General features: G+C 31.9%; 1 protein-coding gene across 1 annotated transcript; it reads left to right on the top strand.

Annotated features, from left to right (window-relative positions):
* Positions 1–8618: 8618 nt before the first annotated feature.
* Positions 8619–10959, top strand: LOC123919864 (28S ribosomal protein S33, mitochondrial-like). The gene is made up of 2 exons (XM_045971885.1): positions 8619–8909; positions 10610–10959. Exons 1-2 carry the CDS (start codon positions 8692–8694, stop codon positions 10698–10700), a joined length of 309 nt encoding a protein of 102 aa, XP_045827841.1. The 5' UTR covers positions 8619–8691; the 3' UTR covers positions 10701–10959.
* The last annotated feature ends 6636 nt before the right edge of the window (positions 10960–17595 follow it).

Here is a 17595-nt window from a genome sequence, read left to right on the forward strand (position 1 = left end):
GTTTTTTATCAGTTTTTGTTCGTCTTGTGCATAGACCTGATTTTAATAATAATATATTTACTTTTAACAAAAACTCACTATATTTTGTTGCTTTTTTTTTTGTGTGTTAATATATGATTCCTAGTAATTCGGAATTCAACCGTGAGGTAAATAAAATTTGACCAAAAAGTTATTTCATCCAGGAATCAAACTCGGGTTCTCCCGAATGATTCATCCTTTGGTGAAACTCATTAACCATTTGACCATAATATCTTGATTTATATATGCTTTAATAATATATTTATGTTCTTAAATTCCACACAAATATAGGAAATTTCTATTTGCATGTTTTAGTAAATAATATTTACTTATTGTAATATATTTATGTCCTATGGCCGGATACCAAACTTTAAAAAAAAAAAATCATTGGATATGTGTAAAAAAAATTTACACTTACAAATTAAACTCATTGTGTGACCATAATGCCAGCTCTATCGCCTCATTTTTCATCATTTCTTTTACAATATCTATCTATATATATAAATCCTAGATAGTTGTGGAATTGCCTATCTAAACCCTAATCCACAAACCAATGAAAACCTTTCATTTAGCCACATCATCCACTTACATCCATTTAATGTGGGGTACTAATTGTAATTATTATTATTATTATTATTATTATTATTATTATTATTATTAATATTTTGGGTTATTATTCATTTTAAATTATTTTTTTATTTTATTATTTTGTGTATTTTATTGTCTTTTTTTCAAAAAAGTTAATGTTTTTGCTAATAATCTTTTGTCCAATCTTTATAAATATAAGGAGTTGGTCGATTGTCAGGACTACTTTCTAATGTTAGTAAAAAAAAAGTAGATAAAATAAATTTTACTAATGGTTGTTACGCCCTGTATGATTTTTATCATATTCGATATTTGAGTATGAGTTAAGTTGATTTATCTTTGCTCCAATAAATTTCAAATTAATATAAATGTCAAATTCGATAATACAGTAGTTTTTTGGTAAGAGATAATGAAGTAGTTTATCCAACTCAGAATCCTCCAATGAGATTTATTATATAAATAAAAACTTATGTTTCAACATCGATTGTTTTCCATGGTCAATTATATGTTATCATTTCCATAGTTATTTTGAAGAATGAGTTAAAGATATTGTTAATCAATGTTAATGAAGAAGATACCAAAGTAACTTCAAATGTGATGTATAAATAAGTTTTTTAAATGTAAAAACATCTATATATATAATTCCTAGATAGTTGTGCAACCACTAATCTAACTCTAATCCACGTCAGTCACTTATATTCAATTAAACCACCCAATAATGTCACATCACTTCTACTTACATCATTGTCATCTCTATACATTTTTTCATATGATACATTTATATACCTATGACTTTTCATTATACACCCACTCAACTAATAATAACTAGGGGTAAGCCCGTGCGTTGCACGGGTTCGATTAAATATATAATTAAAATATTTTTATAAATGAAAAATAATAATTGTTATAATATAATAATATCATATAGTTAAATGATAGATATTAAAATAGCTTATTTAACTCCTATTTAATGTATTATTGGTCAAAAAAGAATAAGAAAATATGAGACATAAGAGCAATTTAAAGTTCACTTATAGAGATGTCGTAAAATAAATTATAACCTTTAACTTCTAAACTTTTGCATAGGTCATATACATTCAAATTATTTCTTATGTAGTTGAGACATACTTTTTTTTTTTTACAATAAACATACCAAATTCATGGTTTAAATAGAATGAAAACTTCCGATCAAATTGACGTGCTCCACAATCATCACACTGCAATGATCACATTTATTCCATAAAACAATCTTTAAACTTCAGTCTTAAAAAGGTAAAAAATGGATATTGTAAATAGAATAACATTTGTGTATATATATATATATATATATACTTAAAAAGATAAAGATATATAGTGGCTGACTTACTTGTTGAGAATATATATAGACATAATTTGCTAAAATATCTATACATAGAAAACATACAAAATAATTTAAATACAATAAATGAGAGAGCCAGCATGACTAAACAAAAAGTATGTGATACAGGTGAATAGATATTAGTTATATAAGGACCATGGTTACATTGAGAAGCATTCCAACAGTCATAAGATTTAATTGTAATGAGTGTTTAGTTATCATTGCATTATATTTTTACAAATTAACTATGCAAAGGTTAATTTATAGCATAAGAAATTAGAACTCTTTATGCAAAAACCACAATAACACATGAAGTTTTATTCTTTTCATTTTAGTGAGTCGTTTCTTTTGTAGATAATCAAAAGTCACACTATTAATTGGTGTTTCCAATTATTTGCAATTAAGCATAAAATAAATCTCATAACCTTCAATTATTTTTTCTTCTATGGACTAATAATAGACATGTTATTGTTCTCGTATTTATCAATTCTCTTTTCTAAATAGTCCGGTATCAAATATAAAATTATATTCATAGTTATACAATAACTTTAGTAAAATTACATATTATTTTATTTTTTTGTTTATCAGAAAAAATTTTAGTAAAGTTGGACGCAAAAATGTCAATATAGCGGAATTCTGTTTTTTCTTAATTACATACTATCATTTATAATTATAAGTCCAAATTTAGTAGCAAGCTGAGACAAATAATATAAGAATACATAATTATTTGTTGATATATCTTCTTGTGAGAATTTCATTTTAGAATTCCAACATGAGAATTTGATGGTCATAGTATCATTTATGTCTCTCTCTAAACCATAACCGAGATATAAATTTGTAGGTATTAGTTGGTAACTTTTAATTAAATTTTTCATTTTTCATTATTGATATATTCTTTTCTAAGAAATTCTCTTAGAGGTGTCACATCATCACAAAAAAGGCCTGAGAGCAATTCAAGCTTCCTTTTAATAGTAAAAGATAGGTTTTACTAAATTATACGCACTAATTAATCTTTTATACTATATATTGAATTATAGTGTCCAATTAAGAATCAAATGCACAATGTATGAGTATGACCACAAACCGTTTTCATAGCGACATGACAATTTATGGATTACCAACTTATTTTGGTAGATGCAATAGGATCCATTGTAATCTTTTCGAAATGTATAAACACATCTTTAATATCTATCTTATATTTACATCACTTTTTTATTATTATTATTTTGTTGTTGATGATGTTATTATTATAATTTTCATAATAATTATTGTTTCAATTTATACGAATAATTTTTCAACATTACAATATAAAATACCGCATAATACCCGTGCATCGCACGGGTGTGGGACTAGTTAATAGTAGTATTAAATATTCGAAATATTGCAACCGCAATTTAAACATTTTTGTCACCTTTGAAGTGAATGATATGAGTGAATGGATTATTTACATCATGGATTCGTTAACTAACTTATAGTATTTAATTTACTCCATGGCACACACTACTTACAAACCGTTCAAAGTGCTCCACTAATTAACTTTGTACCTCTAATAATTCCATTATTAAAATTAAAATAGTATAATTCACCAAAAAAAAAAAATTAAAATATGCCTCAGTTAATACATACTACGTGGTACAAATCTGCACACGTTCCACCAAAATAATGGTCAAATTAAAAGGTTAAATCATTTGTCTAATCCCATCATGGCTGTCTTTATATCCTTAACTTCAGGATATTTGTTTCCAAATCAATTTTCAATGCTATAAATTATTAGGGGTAATGTATGGATGGAAAGTGTAAGCAAAATATATACCATTCTTTTACCTCCAATCATAGGTAGGGATTCCTCTAGTTCTCAAAAGATATTGTGATATTAATTTATTATTAAAATAAATTAATTATAGAAATGTACACTTTTTAGAATTGGTGTCACTAATTAATTAAATATTTATACACTGAATAGTATAAAAATTATAGTCAAGAATGGACCTAAGGGAGAGTAGGCATGGGTCCTAGCCCCTCCCTCTTCATCAAGGGTCATGCATATAATACTAGAAGAATACATGTTATGATAATATACTATATAGAAAAAATCATACATTTATTTCATTATTTTATTTCCATATAACAAAAATAAATGGCAGTATTCGAAGGAAATTTTAATATGAGTCATGAATCATTAGAGACAATATTATAGCATATCTACATTAAATAAATAGATCAAAAAAAAGAATTGTGTATTTTTAGGGTTCTTGAAAACGACCAGAGAATAAGAGCAGGAGAGAGCAATAACTACTCTCATTCCATTTAGCGTGTCAAAGGTTTTCACCATGTGTTAATTGTCTGATGGGATAACAATTATATAGCCAAATGGTTGAGGGCATGAACTTTTCATTGGGCTTAATTAACTGAATAGCTCAACTCATCACATGGTCCATTCAGAAATAAAAGCATAATCAAATAATTCATCAATAATTAAATGCTTAATATAATGGACCATAATTTATATTAATAATAATTTATAATAATTGATTATTGTTTGTTCATAATTGATTAATTAAATAATTAATCCAACAATATCGACTAAGAAATAGAGCTCAAATAGTTAATAAGTTTTATCAACATATATATTTGGCCCTTTGTCTATTTTTTTTTCTTTGAATGACAAATTATAAGTATGCTAATTATTATATTAATTTTTTAACACCTTACCAAAACTTAAAACTCTGACTCTTTGTCTATTGAATTTTTCAATCTATCTCAAATTATAATGTGCATTTATTTTTAAAATGGAAGAAGATACTTATCCCAACTAAACATGTCGTCTAATCAATTTCTACGGGCACTTCTAAGGCTATTTGCTTTGTTGTACTTTGGAAATAAATAAAGTACACTAGTACTACTCACCTATTCATTTTTATTTTATTTTTAACTTTTTTCTACTTTTTTTTTTACTGATACTTTTCTTTCTACTTCTATTACGTAAAAAGTGACAATGTTTTTGCTGGCTGCATGTCAAACTTACCAAGATCGGTCTAGAAGGACTAAAGTCTAAGAGTGTTAATTTTGTTTTTTCTGGTCAAGGTGTGTGTTAATTAAACTTATATTACATGAACTTGTTGAGTAGTTTTTTTAATTTGAATTTTTGGGTAGACTTTATTATAAGAAAAAAATTATTTTATTAGATTTATGGAATAATGACCTAAAATTATTTTGAAATAAGTGATTTTGAATAATTAAAAATTTTGATTTATAATATATATCAGATATATCAATAATTTAAGATAGAAGGTGTCATTTGAGTGTTCAAAAGTTATGTGTAATCTTGAAGACATATATAGGTTGATGAAAAAAATTATAAATTTTAGCTTCAAGTTAAAATCAATTTTAAATTTTAAAAAAAAGTCAACAAGTGTATTTTCATATGAGACAAAAATAGTATTTTTTTTATCTGGTGAAGAGTTTAGGTAATAAGTTTTAGGTTTGGGGTTCGATCCCCAACTCATTGTAAACAAACAAAAAAACAGTATTTTTGTCGGAAATACACACCCAAAGATAAGCATAAACATTGTTTTTTGGATATTCCAAGTATTGGACTGTGAAAATTAAGTTTCTCAAGAGTTAGGGCATGTTTGGTTTGAGAGAAATAGGGGAGAGAGAGAGAGATAGAGAAGAGATAAAGCGAAGAGAAGTTAGCAATTTCTCATGATTGGTAAGAAGAGAAATTGAGAAGAGAGAAGAATATTTGGTGGATCCTATACTTTTCTCTCATAAAATTATAAGAAAGAGAGAAGAAGTAGCAAAACAAAAACAAATATGAGTAAAAAGTCTATTGTGTCATTGGATTTATTTCTAAAATGTAAGTTGCTTGAGTTTTCTTAACAAAAATTACGTACCATCGATCGTTGTTGGGTTATACTCTCTTCGGTCCTTTTTATAAGGAATATTTTGAAAATATTACACATACCAAGGAAGCACATTGTACATTGTTATTTTCATTTAATACTATTATAAATTTAAATATATTTCATGTATACCCTTATTTAATTACTCTTTTTTTTTAAACACCTTATTTAATTACTCTTAATTCAACTAATTTATTTATTTTTAATATTCTCTCCCATAATAAATAAGGACATAAGTGAAATTAAACATTTAAAACATTTAAAAATTGGTCAAAGTTTCTTATAAAAATAACCAAATTTTTCTCCCAAATTATTCCTTATAATAAGGACCGGAAAGAGTAGAAAATAATGGGTTGTGGTTGCTGTGTTGGACCGGCAACGAGTTTGGGATTGTAGTAACAATTAAATAAATAAATTAAATTTGTTAAACAGTGGATTAAAATAAATTAATACTTGAATTAATTGTAAATTATATGGTGACTTAAACGGAAGAATATTTATTGTCTTTTAGAAAAATAATTGCATCTCTTTCTTTTCAATTGTCTACTATATTTCTCGGCTTATTCTCTCTTCTTAATTTCTTTTCATTGCCAACCAAAGGCAATGAAACATTTTTTTGACAAGTATGTTATTATATGTTGGGCCGAACAACACTTTTGTGTGTAGAATTTACTCTTTGTGGACTTCTATATTGCTCATATACTCCTCAAATATCTAATTTTGCTTTTCACAACCGTTCAGAAGATAGCTTTGAGGGTTTAGAAATTAAAATCTAAACACTAATGCAGCATCTTTGTCTTAAGTCACCACCAAACTAGAAATTTTATCTTACCCAACAATTACATCTTTAATGCTAAAAAATCCAAGCATTGCATTGCATTCTTTCCAAATAACCCAACAAATTAACTAAATCAGATGAAATCATTGACGAATATTTTTTGGAACATGTGAGCACTACAAAACTGAAGAACATGTTCATGGGAGCTATTCAGAAAAACGTAAGAAATACCTAACCACTTAAGAACACCATACAAAATGTGAGCAAAGAAATCATAATCAAAGAACAAATACTTGAGATTCCATATAGCTAATAAATCTTTCAAGACTTCTCATCCCCCTCCATAAAAAAGAATTTTTAAAAAGTTCAATCGAAGACACAAATATTAGCAAAAAAAAACAACTATTTACACGATCTTTAAGAAATTTAATTAAGTATAGTTAATTTTCTTGATTTAATGCAAAATATAAGTTAAATTTACTATATTATCCCTTTTAAAAAGTGTTAAAGTGAAATAAATGCCTAAATAAATAGAATTAAATAAGGGTATATTAAGAATAAATAGTACTAATTAATTTAAAAATAGTTAACTTTTGCCGATAATAGTGACCAAAATCGGAAGTATTCTTTTGCTTATAAATGTGACCTGAAGGATAGTATATTGTATGTTACGGATTTGGATCCTCTCCTCCACTCTCCTCTCTATCTCTCTCAATCCTATCTATCTATCTCTTAATCTCACTCCCTCTCATTATTATTTTAAAAATTTTATTGAAGAGAGATTGAAATTAAGAGAGAAATAGAGAGGATTGAGAGAGATGGAGAGGAGAGTGCAGAAGAGGATCCAATCACGTATATTACTCGCAGGATTAGGGATGACAATGGGCGCCCATGGGTGCGGGTTTGACACTTATCAAACTCACGCCCGAAATCATCACTCAAACCCAAACACAAAGGTAACACCCACGCCCACACTCATTGGGTTCGGGTTTTTTCCACCCAAACCCAAACCCACAACACATTTGAAAATAATTGTAAATTTACGAAATTAAATTTCAACATAGACTTTGAATTAAATTACAACTAAAATTAAGGTCATCCAAAGAAATTCAAACATAGACTTTCAAGAAATTACAACATAGACTTTCAAGAAATTAAATTACAACTAAAATTTAAGATCTTCCAAGGAAATTGAGGGAGACTATTGGGGTAATTTGGTAATTATAAATATTTCGGGTGGGTGTATGAGTTTTGGGTGTGGGTTTGACTGATACCAAACCCACACCCATATTATCGGGTGTCACCCGAATCCAAACCCAAACCCAGTCAAATCGGGTTTCGCCCGTTGACTTGGGTTTGGGTTCGGGTGAGTCTCTCGGGTAGGGTTTGAGTTTTTTTGTCATCCCTACGCAGGATCCATGTAATTACTATAATACCCTTCATTTAAATTGAAATTTACAAAATTGGGTGTGGGTTTGACTGATACCAAACTCACACCCATATTATCGGGTGTCACCCGAATCCAAACCCAAACCCAAACTCAGTCAAATCGGGTTTCGCCCGTTGACTTGGGTTTGGGTTCGGGTGGGTCTCGGGTTTGAGTTTTTTTGTCATCCCTACGCATGATCCATGTAATTACTATAATACCCTCCATTTAAATTGAAATTTACAAAATTGAGTGTGGGTTTGACTGATACCAAACCCACACCCATATTATCGGGTGTCACCCGAATCCAAACCCAAACCCAAACTCAGTCAAATCGGGTTTCGCCCGTTGACTTGGGTTTGAGTTCGGGTGGGTCTCTCGGGTTTAATTTTTTTTGTCATCCCTACTCAGGATCCATGTAATTACTATAATACCCTTCATTTAAATTGAAATTTACAAAATTGCTACACATACAACACAGAACACATTCTATGCGCAACACGAACGCGACAGAGAGAGAGAGAGAGAGAGAGAGAGAGAGAGAGAGAGAGAGAGAGAGAGAGAGAGAGAGAGAGAGAGAGAGAGAGAGAGAGAGAGAGAGAGAGTGAAGGAAGCAACGAAAATGGCAAACAGTGGTTTGAAGAAAATGCTAAACTTAGCAATCGGTGAAGGATTGACTTCTGCACGAGCCAATATATTCGGTCATATATTGAACCCAACTGGCAAGAAATCTGGTCACAAGGTTTGGCGTATGAAATTGTTTGGTCAAAAAGTTGCTGAATGGTATCCTCATGATATCAACAAAGATGATCCTCTTGTTATGGCTCGTCAACAACAAGAGTAATTATTACTATATCTCTCTCTTTTTAACTATTGCTTGCTATGTGTTTGTGTTTATGTCTCTATCAAAAAATTTATTTTGTTTTTGAGTTTGTTATGTGGGGTTGTGGTATTTTTAGTTTATGGATTCAATAGTGTCATCAAGTTCAGTTTTTTTTTTTAATTGGGTTTATGATGGGGTTTTTGATAATTCAATTTGTGCTGTGTAGTTAGTTGAAATAGAAAAAATTGTTGTTTTGGGTATTGCTTACTATGTGTTTGTGTTTATGTCTATGTGACACAGTTTCGATGAAGTTTCTTATGTGGGTTTGTTTTATTTTGATTAATGGATGGAATAGTGTCACAAAGTTCTGTTTTTCTTAATTGGGTCTATGATGGGGTTTGGCAATTCATAATGAGTTATGGAGTTAATAGGAAAAATCTGTTGTAATGAAGTTAAAACCCCGTGTAATGTTAAGTGGTGAAGTGAGTTTAAAGGGTAACTATATATGATATCTAATGAACTGAAACTACTTCGTACTATATCTTATATCGATATATCCCTCATACCTTGTTCTTTGAGCAAATCATCAACTTCTTTTTCCATCACAGATTTCACAAAAGAAATAGATCTTTTGTTTGTAAAAGCTTGTTGTCTATGACATCGTTTATAGGGCTCTCGTTTGTAAAAGAACAGTGGGAAATGAATCTGTCATGTTTCCGTTGATGGTTGTAAATTAAATTGTAATCTCTCCCACATTAAGACGGAAGTTCAGCTTTCCTGCTGGTCAAAATTATTTTATCAAGAATTCATTGGTTTCATGGGATGATGTAGAAGATGAAACAAGATGGTTACTGATCTGTTCTGCATTTCTGCTAGCTCCTTTCCTTTGTTCAGTTCATTTATCAGATGAAAATGTATCCTTTTAGTGGTCTTTTCCATTTTGTGAAGATGAACTGATCTCAACAATATTGGAATTACTGCTCTCAACAATATTAGAATTACTGATCTTCCACTTTTTTATTGCACCCAAGTCCTTGAATCCAGCTACATCTTAGGCTAAATGAGTTGCTGAGTACCAAATAGATCAGCAAAAATGTGAAGTGCTAGTCATTAGTGAAGATGTGTATGAGAGTGAAGTGAAAAAAATATAGGGAGGGTGTGAGCTAGCGTTGGGTTTTAATTGATTCTAGTCAACTTAAAAGCTAGAAAAATGAGCTTCAACCTAAACTAGAGTTTGGGCCTAGAATGGATTTGTTTGTTTTAAAGCCAACCAATTAATTTCCAATAAAGCCACGTTTAGGTGCAGGAAACACACATATAGCAACACCAATGTGCAACCAAACAGATACTGAAACTACCTCATACATGGAAATTCTTAGTTTATTGTTTTGGTGGAAGAGGGTAAAGTTTTGTCTATAAATTTTGGTTCCATTTTGTAGATGTATTCATTGATATTATCCATGTCCACTGTTTGTTAGACTACCTTTTTTGTCCATGTGAGAACTTCTTCGATATTCAAATTAGGTGAAGTATTGGTATGGTTTCCCCAATGAATGTGGCTATGTTGTCAGTGTAGAAATTGTGCAGTTAAATTTTGTGCAGGATGTAGTTTGGGTTACAAATAATAGTAATAATTTGCATATTTTTTACTGGTTATCTTACATTTATTTCCACTCATTCAAGAATTTTGAGGCATTTGTTATGTTGTTCTATGTAGACGCTTATCAAAGCTTGAAATGTTGAAGCGTCGAGGAAAAGGGCCACCAAAGAAGGGACAAGGAAGGCGTGCTGCAAAGCGCAACAAATAAATTATACTCTTGCCTGTATGGAATTTTTGTTGTTGGTATATTGTCAGAAATGAAAGTAGTTGTTTCTGCAAACACCTTGAATTTGATTTATTTTATCAGAATGAATGATTTCTTCTTGCCTTTTTCATTTGAGAGTTGAAACCATCAGGCTAATTTGGTTGGAGATTTTGAAAGGTTGAATGCTATCACAAGGTTATAAATAGCCTTTTTCATATTGATTTTGTTATTAAAGTCTTAATGTATGAATTGTTTACTGTTTCGAAATTCCAAACGTACGTTAATGGTGTGTCTAGGTAAGTAGTTTAATTAATTGCTTATTGAAAGCTTGGTAAATTGATATTGCATAAGTCATTTTTAAGTGTGTTTGGTTCTACAATGACATCAGTTATACTGTCAAAAAAAAAAACTTGACTTTTAGAAGCAAATAAGTGGTAGTAGCTTTCATGATAGATTTAAAAAAATTTACACAACTGACACACTAGACGTGAGTTTGAGAACATGGATGTGTTAAAAGTGAATTGAATATAAATGTTTAAATGAATATATTCATGTAAATGTGAGCTGAAAAATAAATTTGAGGTTAAAAATCAATTGTAGAAGATAAAAGCTACAAATTTTTGCTTCAAATTAAAATCAAGTCGCGAGACAATCAATTATATTCGAGAGTACATAGTAGTATTTTAGTCCAAAAAAAGGGATTACGCAGTGTTAATTATGAAATATCTGTATTTTGTTATCTGTTTTTATATGATTACATATGATATATCGTCCAAAACGGAGTCTGTTTCAAGAAACACCCTCAGCAATCATACAAGCCATAGCGATACTACAAGTGTATTCATAACCATATGCGTGCAATAAACAAAACAATTTGTGGCAAAGAGATTAACCGGTTCTCTTATTCGGAGGTAGCCACAAACATTGAAATCTTAGAACATATTAAACGATGTTTCAACTCAGCAATATCCTGTCCTTGGTCAGTTCAAAGTTTCTGCTATCTATAGACTAAGTTTAGATCGGACACCACTCATAAGAAAAGGTAATAACCAAAACCAAATCACCTCCCAAAACAAGTCATTATTCTGGACGTTAAAGCATAAGTCATAAATCTCATTCCAGCAGATCCACCAGGAAAACATGATATAGCGTAGTATCCAAGTGAGAGAAGTTGCAAGTATAATCAAACCATCATTTTCAATTGCCGGAACTGTTCTTCTTTGCCTCGCGATACAGAAACAGAATAAATAGTATATGCAGAAATATCTAAGGAAATATATTTCCACATTCTAGTTGCTGGAACTGTCATGGAACCAACACCAATCATCATATAAATCCAACCACTAAAACTGTGGAAATAAGAACTCTCAAGTTTTCAAGTTTGTGCTATATAGAAGGACTTATTGCTATCTAAATACAAGATTTTAATACACAGCCACTGCACATACTTCAATTCAGATCCATCACAAATTCTAGTGATAACTGGAAGGGAATGGCAAAGCAAAGAAAAACATTTTAACTGATTAAGGGTCCTTGAAAGTGATACCTGTACAACAGAGAATACAACAGCGTGAATGTAGTAGCTATGACGCGCAACTGATATGTGAATGATGGTTATTGTAATTGCAATGCATTAATAAGTTTCAAGTGTTACACAGACACCAAAATTTATAAGTCATAATATCCCAAATCAACTATCCGAAAATTACATTGTAGCATGAGAAAAGTTAAGAGAGTACTCAAAGATTAACCTGAAGTTCTTAAGAATAACTAATACAGCATGTAGTGATTATTACATGCACAATAAGAAAATTGCAATCTGCAATTAACAAGAAGAATAAATAAGCTAAAGCATTTATAAGAGAACAAATGGTTTCAAATTTTCTTGAAACTTATCAGTTATCACTATAACTAGTTATGTCAAATACAACTGAAAACTAAGCATAAGAAATGGAAGCATAGTGAATCTCCATATATATGACATATGTATGTTATCCTTGTACTCCAGAGTGACTTGGTGAACATATCCGCCAGTTGATCGTTAGGATTAAATGATATTGTCATTTCTCTAGATAAAATTATGCTATAAGATCACAAATTAAACAATCAGTCAATTAACGATGGTTGATTTAATGTATAATAAAAAACATAATCATCGCCGATAACTGGTATAAAGGACGTGAGGTTCCTAAAGTGATCCCATGGCCTATCATAGACAACAATGTTATAAATGCTACGTAAGGAATTGCTAGTGGAAATAATGAGGTGGTAGTTTCTGCCTGCGACAACCTGGGATTCACCTTTGATGACTTTCTCAAATTTCAGCGTTGCTCCAGTTTGCTTGTTGAATTCGCTAACAGCAAAATTGGCCATATCAGTCACATGTTGGTCATTGATGTCTTGGATTAGGTTAAAACCACCGGATGGTGCAGACAAAGGAGCGTGATTCCTCAGAATAACAAGAATAAGAACAAGCAATTCAACAAGGATAAGAACAAGCCATTGGATTTTCATGTTGTATAGTAACAATTATCTATTCAAACTACTACACAATGCTATATATAGAGATCTCGACCAATGCTATATATAGAGATCTCGACCGTGATTTTTTTCTCTAGTTTTGAAGTTTACACATTATATTATGTGTTATCATTGTGTTCTTTTATTTTCCCTATGTCTGTTTTTCCAAAAAAAAAAAAAAACACCACAATAGAGGTTCATGGAATTACATACTAATCCATCAGTTGTTTAATTCAAGAGATGCTTTAGAAGGCTGGAATCATATGCAGTCGAAGTGCAACAGTACGCACAGGGAAGCTGCTGCTATGGCGAGTGTTGTGTGGACGAAAGCTGTCAATGGATCACTAAAATGTAATATTGACATTGCATGTTATGCAGAGAAAAATGCCTACTGTGTTGGAGCTTGCTTGCATCCATGACAAAGACGGCAGACGCGTGCGAGCTTTCATAAAGAAATCAGATGGTAAACTTCTTATTGCTGAGGCGGAAGCCCAAGGACTGCTGGATGTGTTACATTGACTGCTTGCAGGTGGTGCAAGCAATTTGATCAAGGCAGAAGAATAATATCGAGTTTGGACTTTGGAGCTATCAATTGAACTATGTCGTAGTCTAATTAATTTGTATGCGAACTAGCGACAAACTAATCGAATTGCTCATGAGTCATGACTTAGCTCAAGCGTTTCATTTAATTGCTAGTCCCCAAGTTTTTAATTCTTGTCCATCTTGTATTGAATCTACTATTATGAATGAAATGCACCAAGTTTATTTTTGTAAAAAGAAAAAAAAAAAAGTGCTTAAGAATAATGAATACAGCATGTAGTGATTACGCACAATAAGAAAACTGCATTCTGCAAATTATATTCTTAGCATGCACTACCGAAACTCCCTTTGATAAATTCTAATCAAAATATCGAAATTGGTTGAGCATTGCAATGGTGTCTTTCGTTGTTGGACGTTCACAAGCTTTTGCACTGACGCATAAAATTGACACAGCTAGAGTTTGTAGTATTTCATGCATAGCAGTAAGTTCAGTCCTCTCTCTCAGCTTTGAGTCAAGAATTTCTAACGGGTTTCCTTTGCTAGACAAGTGATTCCTAACCCATTGAACCAAGTGTATACCTCCTGGCAGAGTTGGATCCAATAGTTGCCTTCCTGTCAGCACCTCAAGAAGAATCACGCTGAAACTGTACACTTCCGTTTTCTCATTGATCTTCTGCATATTTGAATCAAGCTCTGTATACATGCCAAAACAATAAAAGTAAGTACTGCTAAATTTAGTGGAAAAAACTAGTACTAGTGTAACCCGTGTAAGAACATAGGTACTAAAAAAATGTTTTAGGCGAGAAATGGAATTATAATGATAGAATTGTAGATAGACAAGTTACCAGGATCTGTGTATCCATGAGAACTCGCGGTGTAGTGAGGTTTTTGAACTGGATTGGATTTAGCATCATTGCCTTTTTCACTTGCAATTCTTGCCATGCCAAAGTCAGCAAGGTAAGGATGATAGCCAGGAGCCCAGGACCTAATAACAGACTTGTTGCTTTGACATCTCCATGGTATATAGAAGGCACACAATCATGATGCAAATATGCAAGTGCTTGAGCTAGGCCCAGGGTGGCTTCAAACCTGGTATCCCAATCTAGCTTTCCCTTTTCTGAACCATGAAGCAATGAGCTCAGACTAGGGAAATATTCATAAAACTGCAGCATCCTATTCTTATAGGGTCCCCAACCAAGAAGCTTGATGATATTCTTATGTTTCATTGAACTTAATATTTGAATTTCTGAACTAAAAGCTTCAGAATCCGGCCACATCTTTTTAACTGCAGTATATGGTCATTTGGAGGTGTTATCTTGTACAAAACTCCAGAGCTTGTAATGTCAATCATATTGGAAGCTTTGAAATTCTTGACAACGTTATCAATAGAAAATTCAAACATCCGATACAATGTCAATATTTTTTTTTCCAGAAATTGTGAGGGAGATTTTGAGTATTTGGCCCAAGGCTTGTAAGTTATGCGACTCCTCTAGCACTAGTCCACTTTTTTTTGCTGCTGTGCAAGACCATTTGGATGTGGTGAATGCTATTTTGGATGTTGATGTCAGTTCAATGATGATAGTAAGCAAAAACGGCAAAACTGCGTTGCACAATGCTGCTAGGTACGCCATTCTTTGCATTGTAAAAGCACTTATTGAAAGGGATTCAGCAATTGTTTGTATCAAAGATAGAAAGGGTCAAACAGAGCTGCATATGGCTGTAAAAGGCCAAAGCACTTCAGTAGTTGAGCAGATTTTACAAGCCAATTCGATGGTATTGAATGAACGAGATAAGAAGGGTAATACAGCTCTTAACATAAACTAGTTCGTTTAATTCTCATATCGTCTCTAATTCCAGGTTTAACTGAAGATGTCACCGAGGATTCTGGTGCAGTCTGAGTTTTATCAACGACGAACGACGTTGTGGTGATGATAAAATATTTACACATTTGGAGTTTCACATTGTGGATCTAGAGAAGCGCAAAATTCGTCGCAAAGTCTCACCTCCTTTGTTTAGTACTTCTGGATTAACTAGGATGTTATGTTTGGTGGCTGTAGTTCTTCAAAAGATGTCGCTGATATTGACACTCATGTATCCCAAAACCCACCCCACGGATACCTTTTACATGGGCTCAGCTCATATGCAATTAACCAGTGACTCTGTAGGGGAGTGGCACAAACATCCAAAGCCAATTTTCGGACGCCTTTTTGCCAACAGTACTTGCCTCCATGGAAAGATTTACAACATGGGATTCCGGGACCTTGATCCGCAGCTGTTTGATCCCACCTCTGATTCGTGGGAGAGTATAACTGTGCCTTCTGAATTACAATGCTGCCTCCTGTCCATGTTTGCGCTGCCAGACCCTTCTCACAATCGTATCATCATCCTTCACTTGGAAACGGGCTCGCTTTAACGAATTACTCTATTTATGTGACAACTCTTTTTGCTTGTCCGATCCGCTTCAAGTTTTATTAGGACATCCAAATGCCTTGGCCTTGAGAAAATTAGAACATGGCTGCTAGCCTGCATTCCTATACATTTTGTGTGTTAGTTTTTAATCTTATTTATTTTGTTCTTTTATTCTTTGCATTTTATATGTTCTCAGTTTGTTTATCTTCATTCTGCAGAACTACTGAAACCAGGAAAGGAGCAGCAATTACGTTTGAGAACTCAGAACTCAACTCACGATGAAGATTGAAGAAGCAGAGTCTAGCAAGACAACAAAATTGAATTTATTTCAGTTCGGTTTTTGGTAGCCTTTTTCCTAACATTTCAGTTTCAGTTCTGATTAAAAGTTTGGTTTGGTTTAGATTTTACCAAATGCTCTACTAGTATCTTGTTACGAAAGATGCTAGTAGAGCATTTTGTAAAATCTGAACCAGACCAAACTTTTAATCGGTACTGAAATCGAAAATATCCTAGAAATTTCTACCAAATCTATATACAAAAACAGATAATGGCAAGACATATGCATCAGCAAATGACTGAACAAGAAAGCTAGCAACAAATCCAGATAATAGTAACAAACCTCAACAAAAATTCATCATCAAAGACAAAGACCAGATATGTCACTATTGTACAACACATATCTCTTATTTCCAATCCCTCAAGTATGATAAAAACCCTAATTGTAAGTGTTTAGGCGCCTAAATTCTATGCCAATGCCTAAGTGACACCATCATCTTCGCACCCCATGCACGTGGAATTCTATGAAGCAACTAGCAAACTATGCATCTCTATCATAGTTATTGCAATGAATAATATTGAAACAAAGAGAATGTCTCATACATTAGCTGGGATTTTTCCTCTACGGATCTCATTGGATGCATGTCTTCCTTTAAATATGTTCTTCCATGTGGCGCTTTCCATTAATTAGGGTTGAAACTTTCTTATTCCATTGCATGGTTTCCTTAGAATTTTCTATGATCCATTCCTTAGTTCACCAATTGGAATGCTCCATGAATTGCACAAAACGTGGCAACTAAGCTATACATTATGCTCTATAAATACCTATGATCCATGACTTACTTTCTTTATCAATGATCTATTCACAACATCTTTTCAAATGGAGTCATACAAGAGACGCAAAACTTGAAACAAAAAATTTACTAGCTGGTACTACAAATGGTAATGTGTTATAAACTTTTTCTAACTACTCTTGCTCCCTAACCACTTAATTTCTATATTATATTTATGTTTTATCACTTGCTTATCATTACTTTGTATTATACTTTAATCTAAAACAACATCCATAATTGACATATATATGGCGTTCCATCAAACTCGTGCAACGCACGGGCAACCGACTAGTTCATCTATAACATCTATATCTATAACA

The sequence above is a fragment of the Trifolium pratense genome, linkage group LG4, assembly GCF_020283565.1.
Source record: "Trifolium pratense cultivar HEN17-A07 linkage group LG4, ARS_RC_1.1, whole genome shotgun sequence".
Taxonomy (NCBI): Eukaryota; Viridiplantae; Streptophyta; class Magnoliopsida; order Fabales; family Fabaceae; genus Trifolium; species Trifolium pratense.

Coding starts and splice junctions, on each gene's coding strand:
- LOC123919864 (XM_045971885.1), top strand. CDS start 8,692: ATGGCAAACAGTGGTTTGAAGAAAATGCTAAACTTAGCAATCGGTGAA. Junction 8,910..10,609: donor ATGGCTCGTCAACAACAAGA/GTAATTATTACT, acceptor TGTTCTATGTAG/ACGCTTATCAAAGCTTGAAA.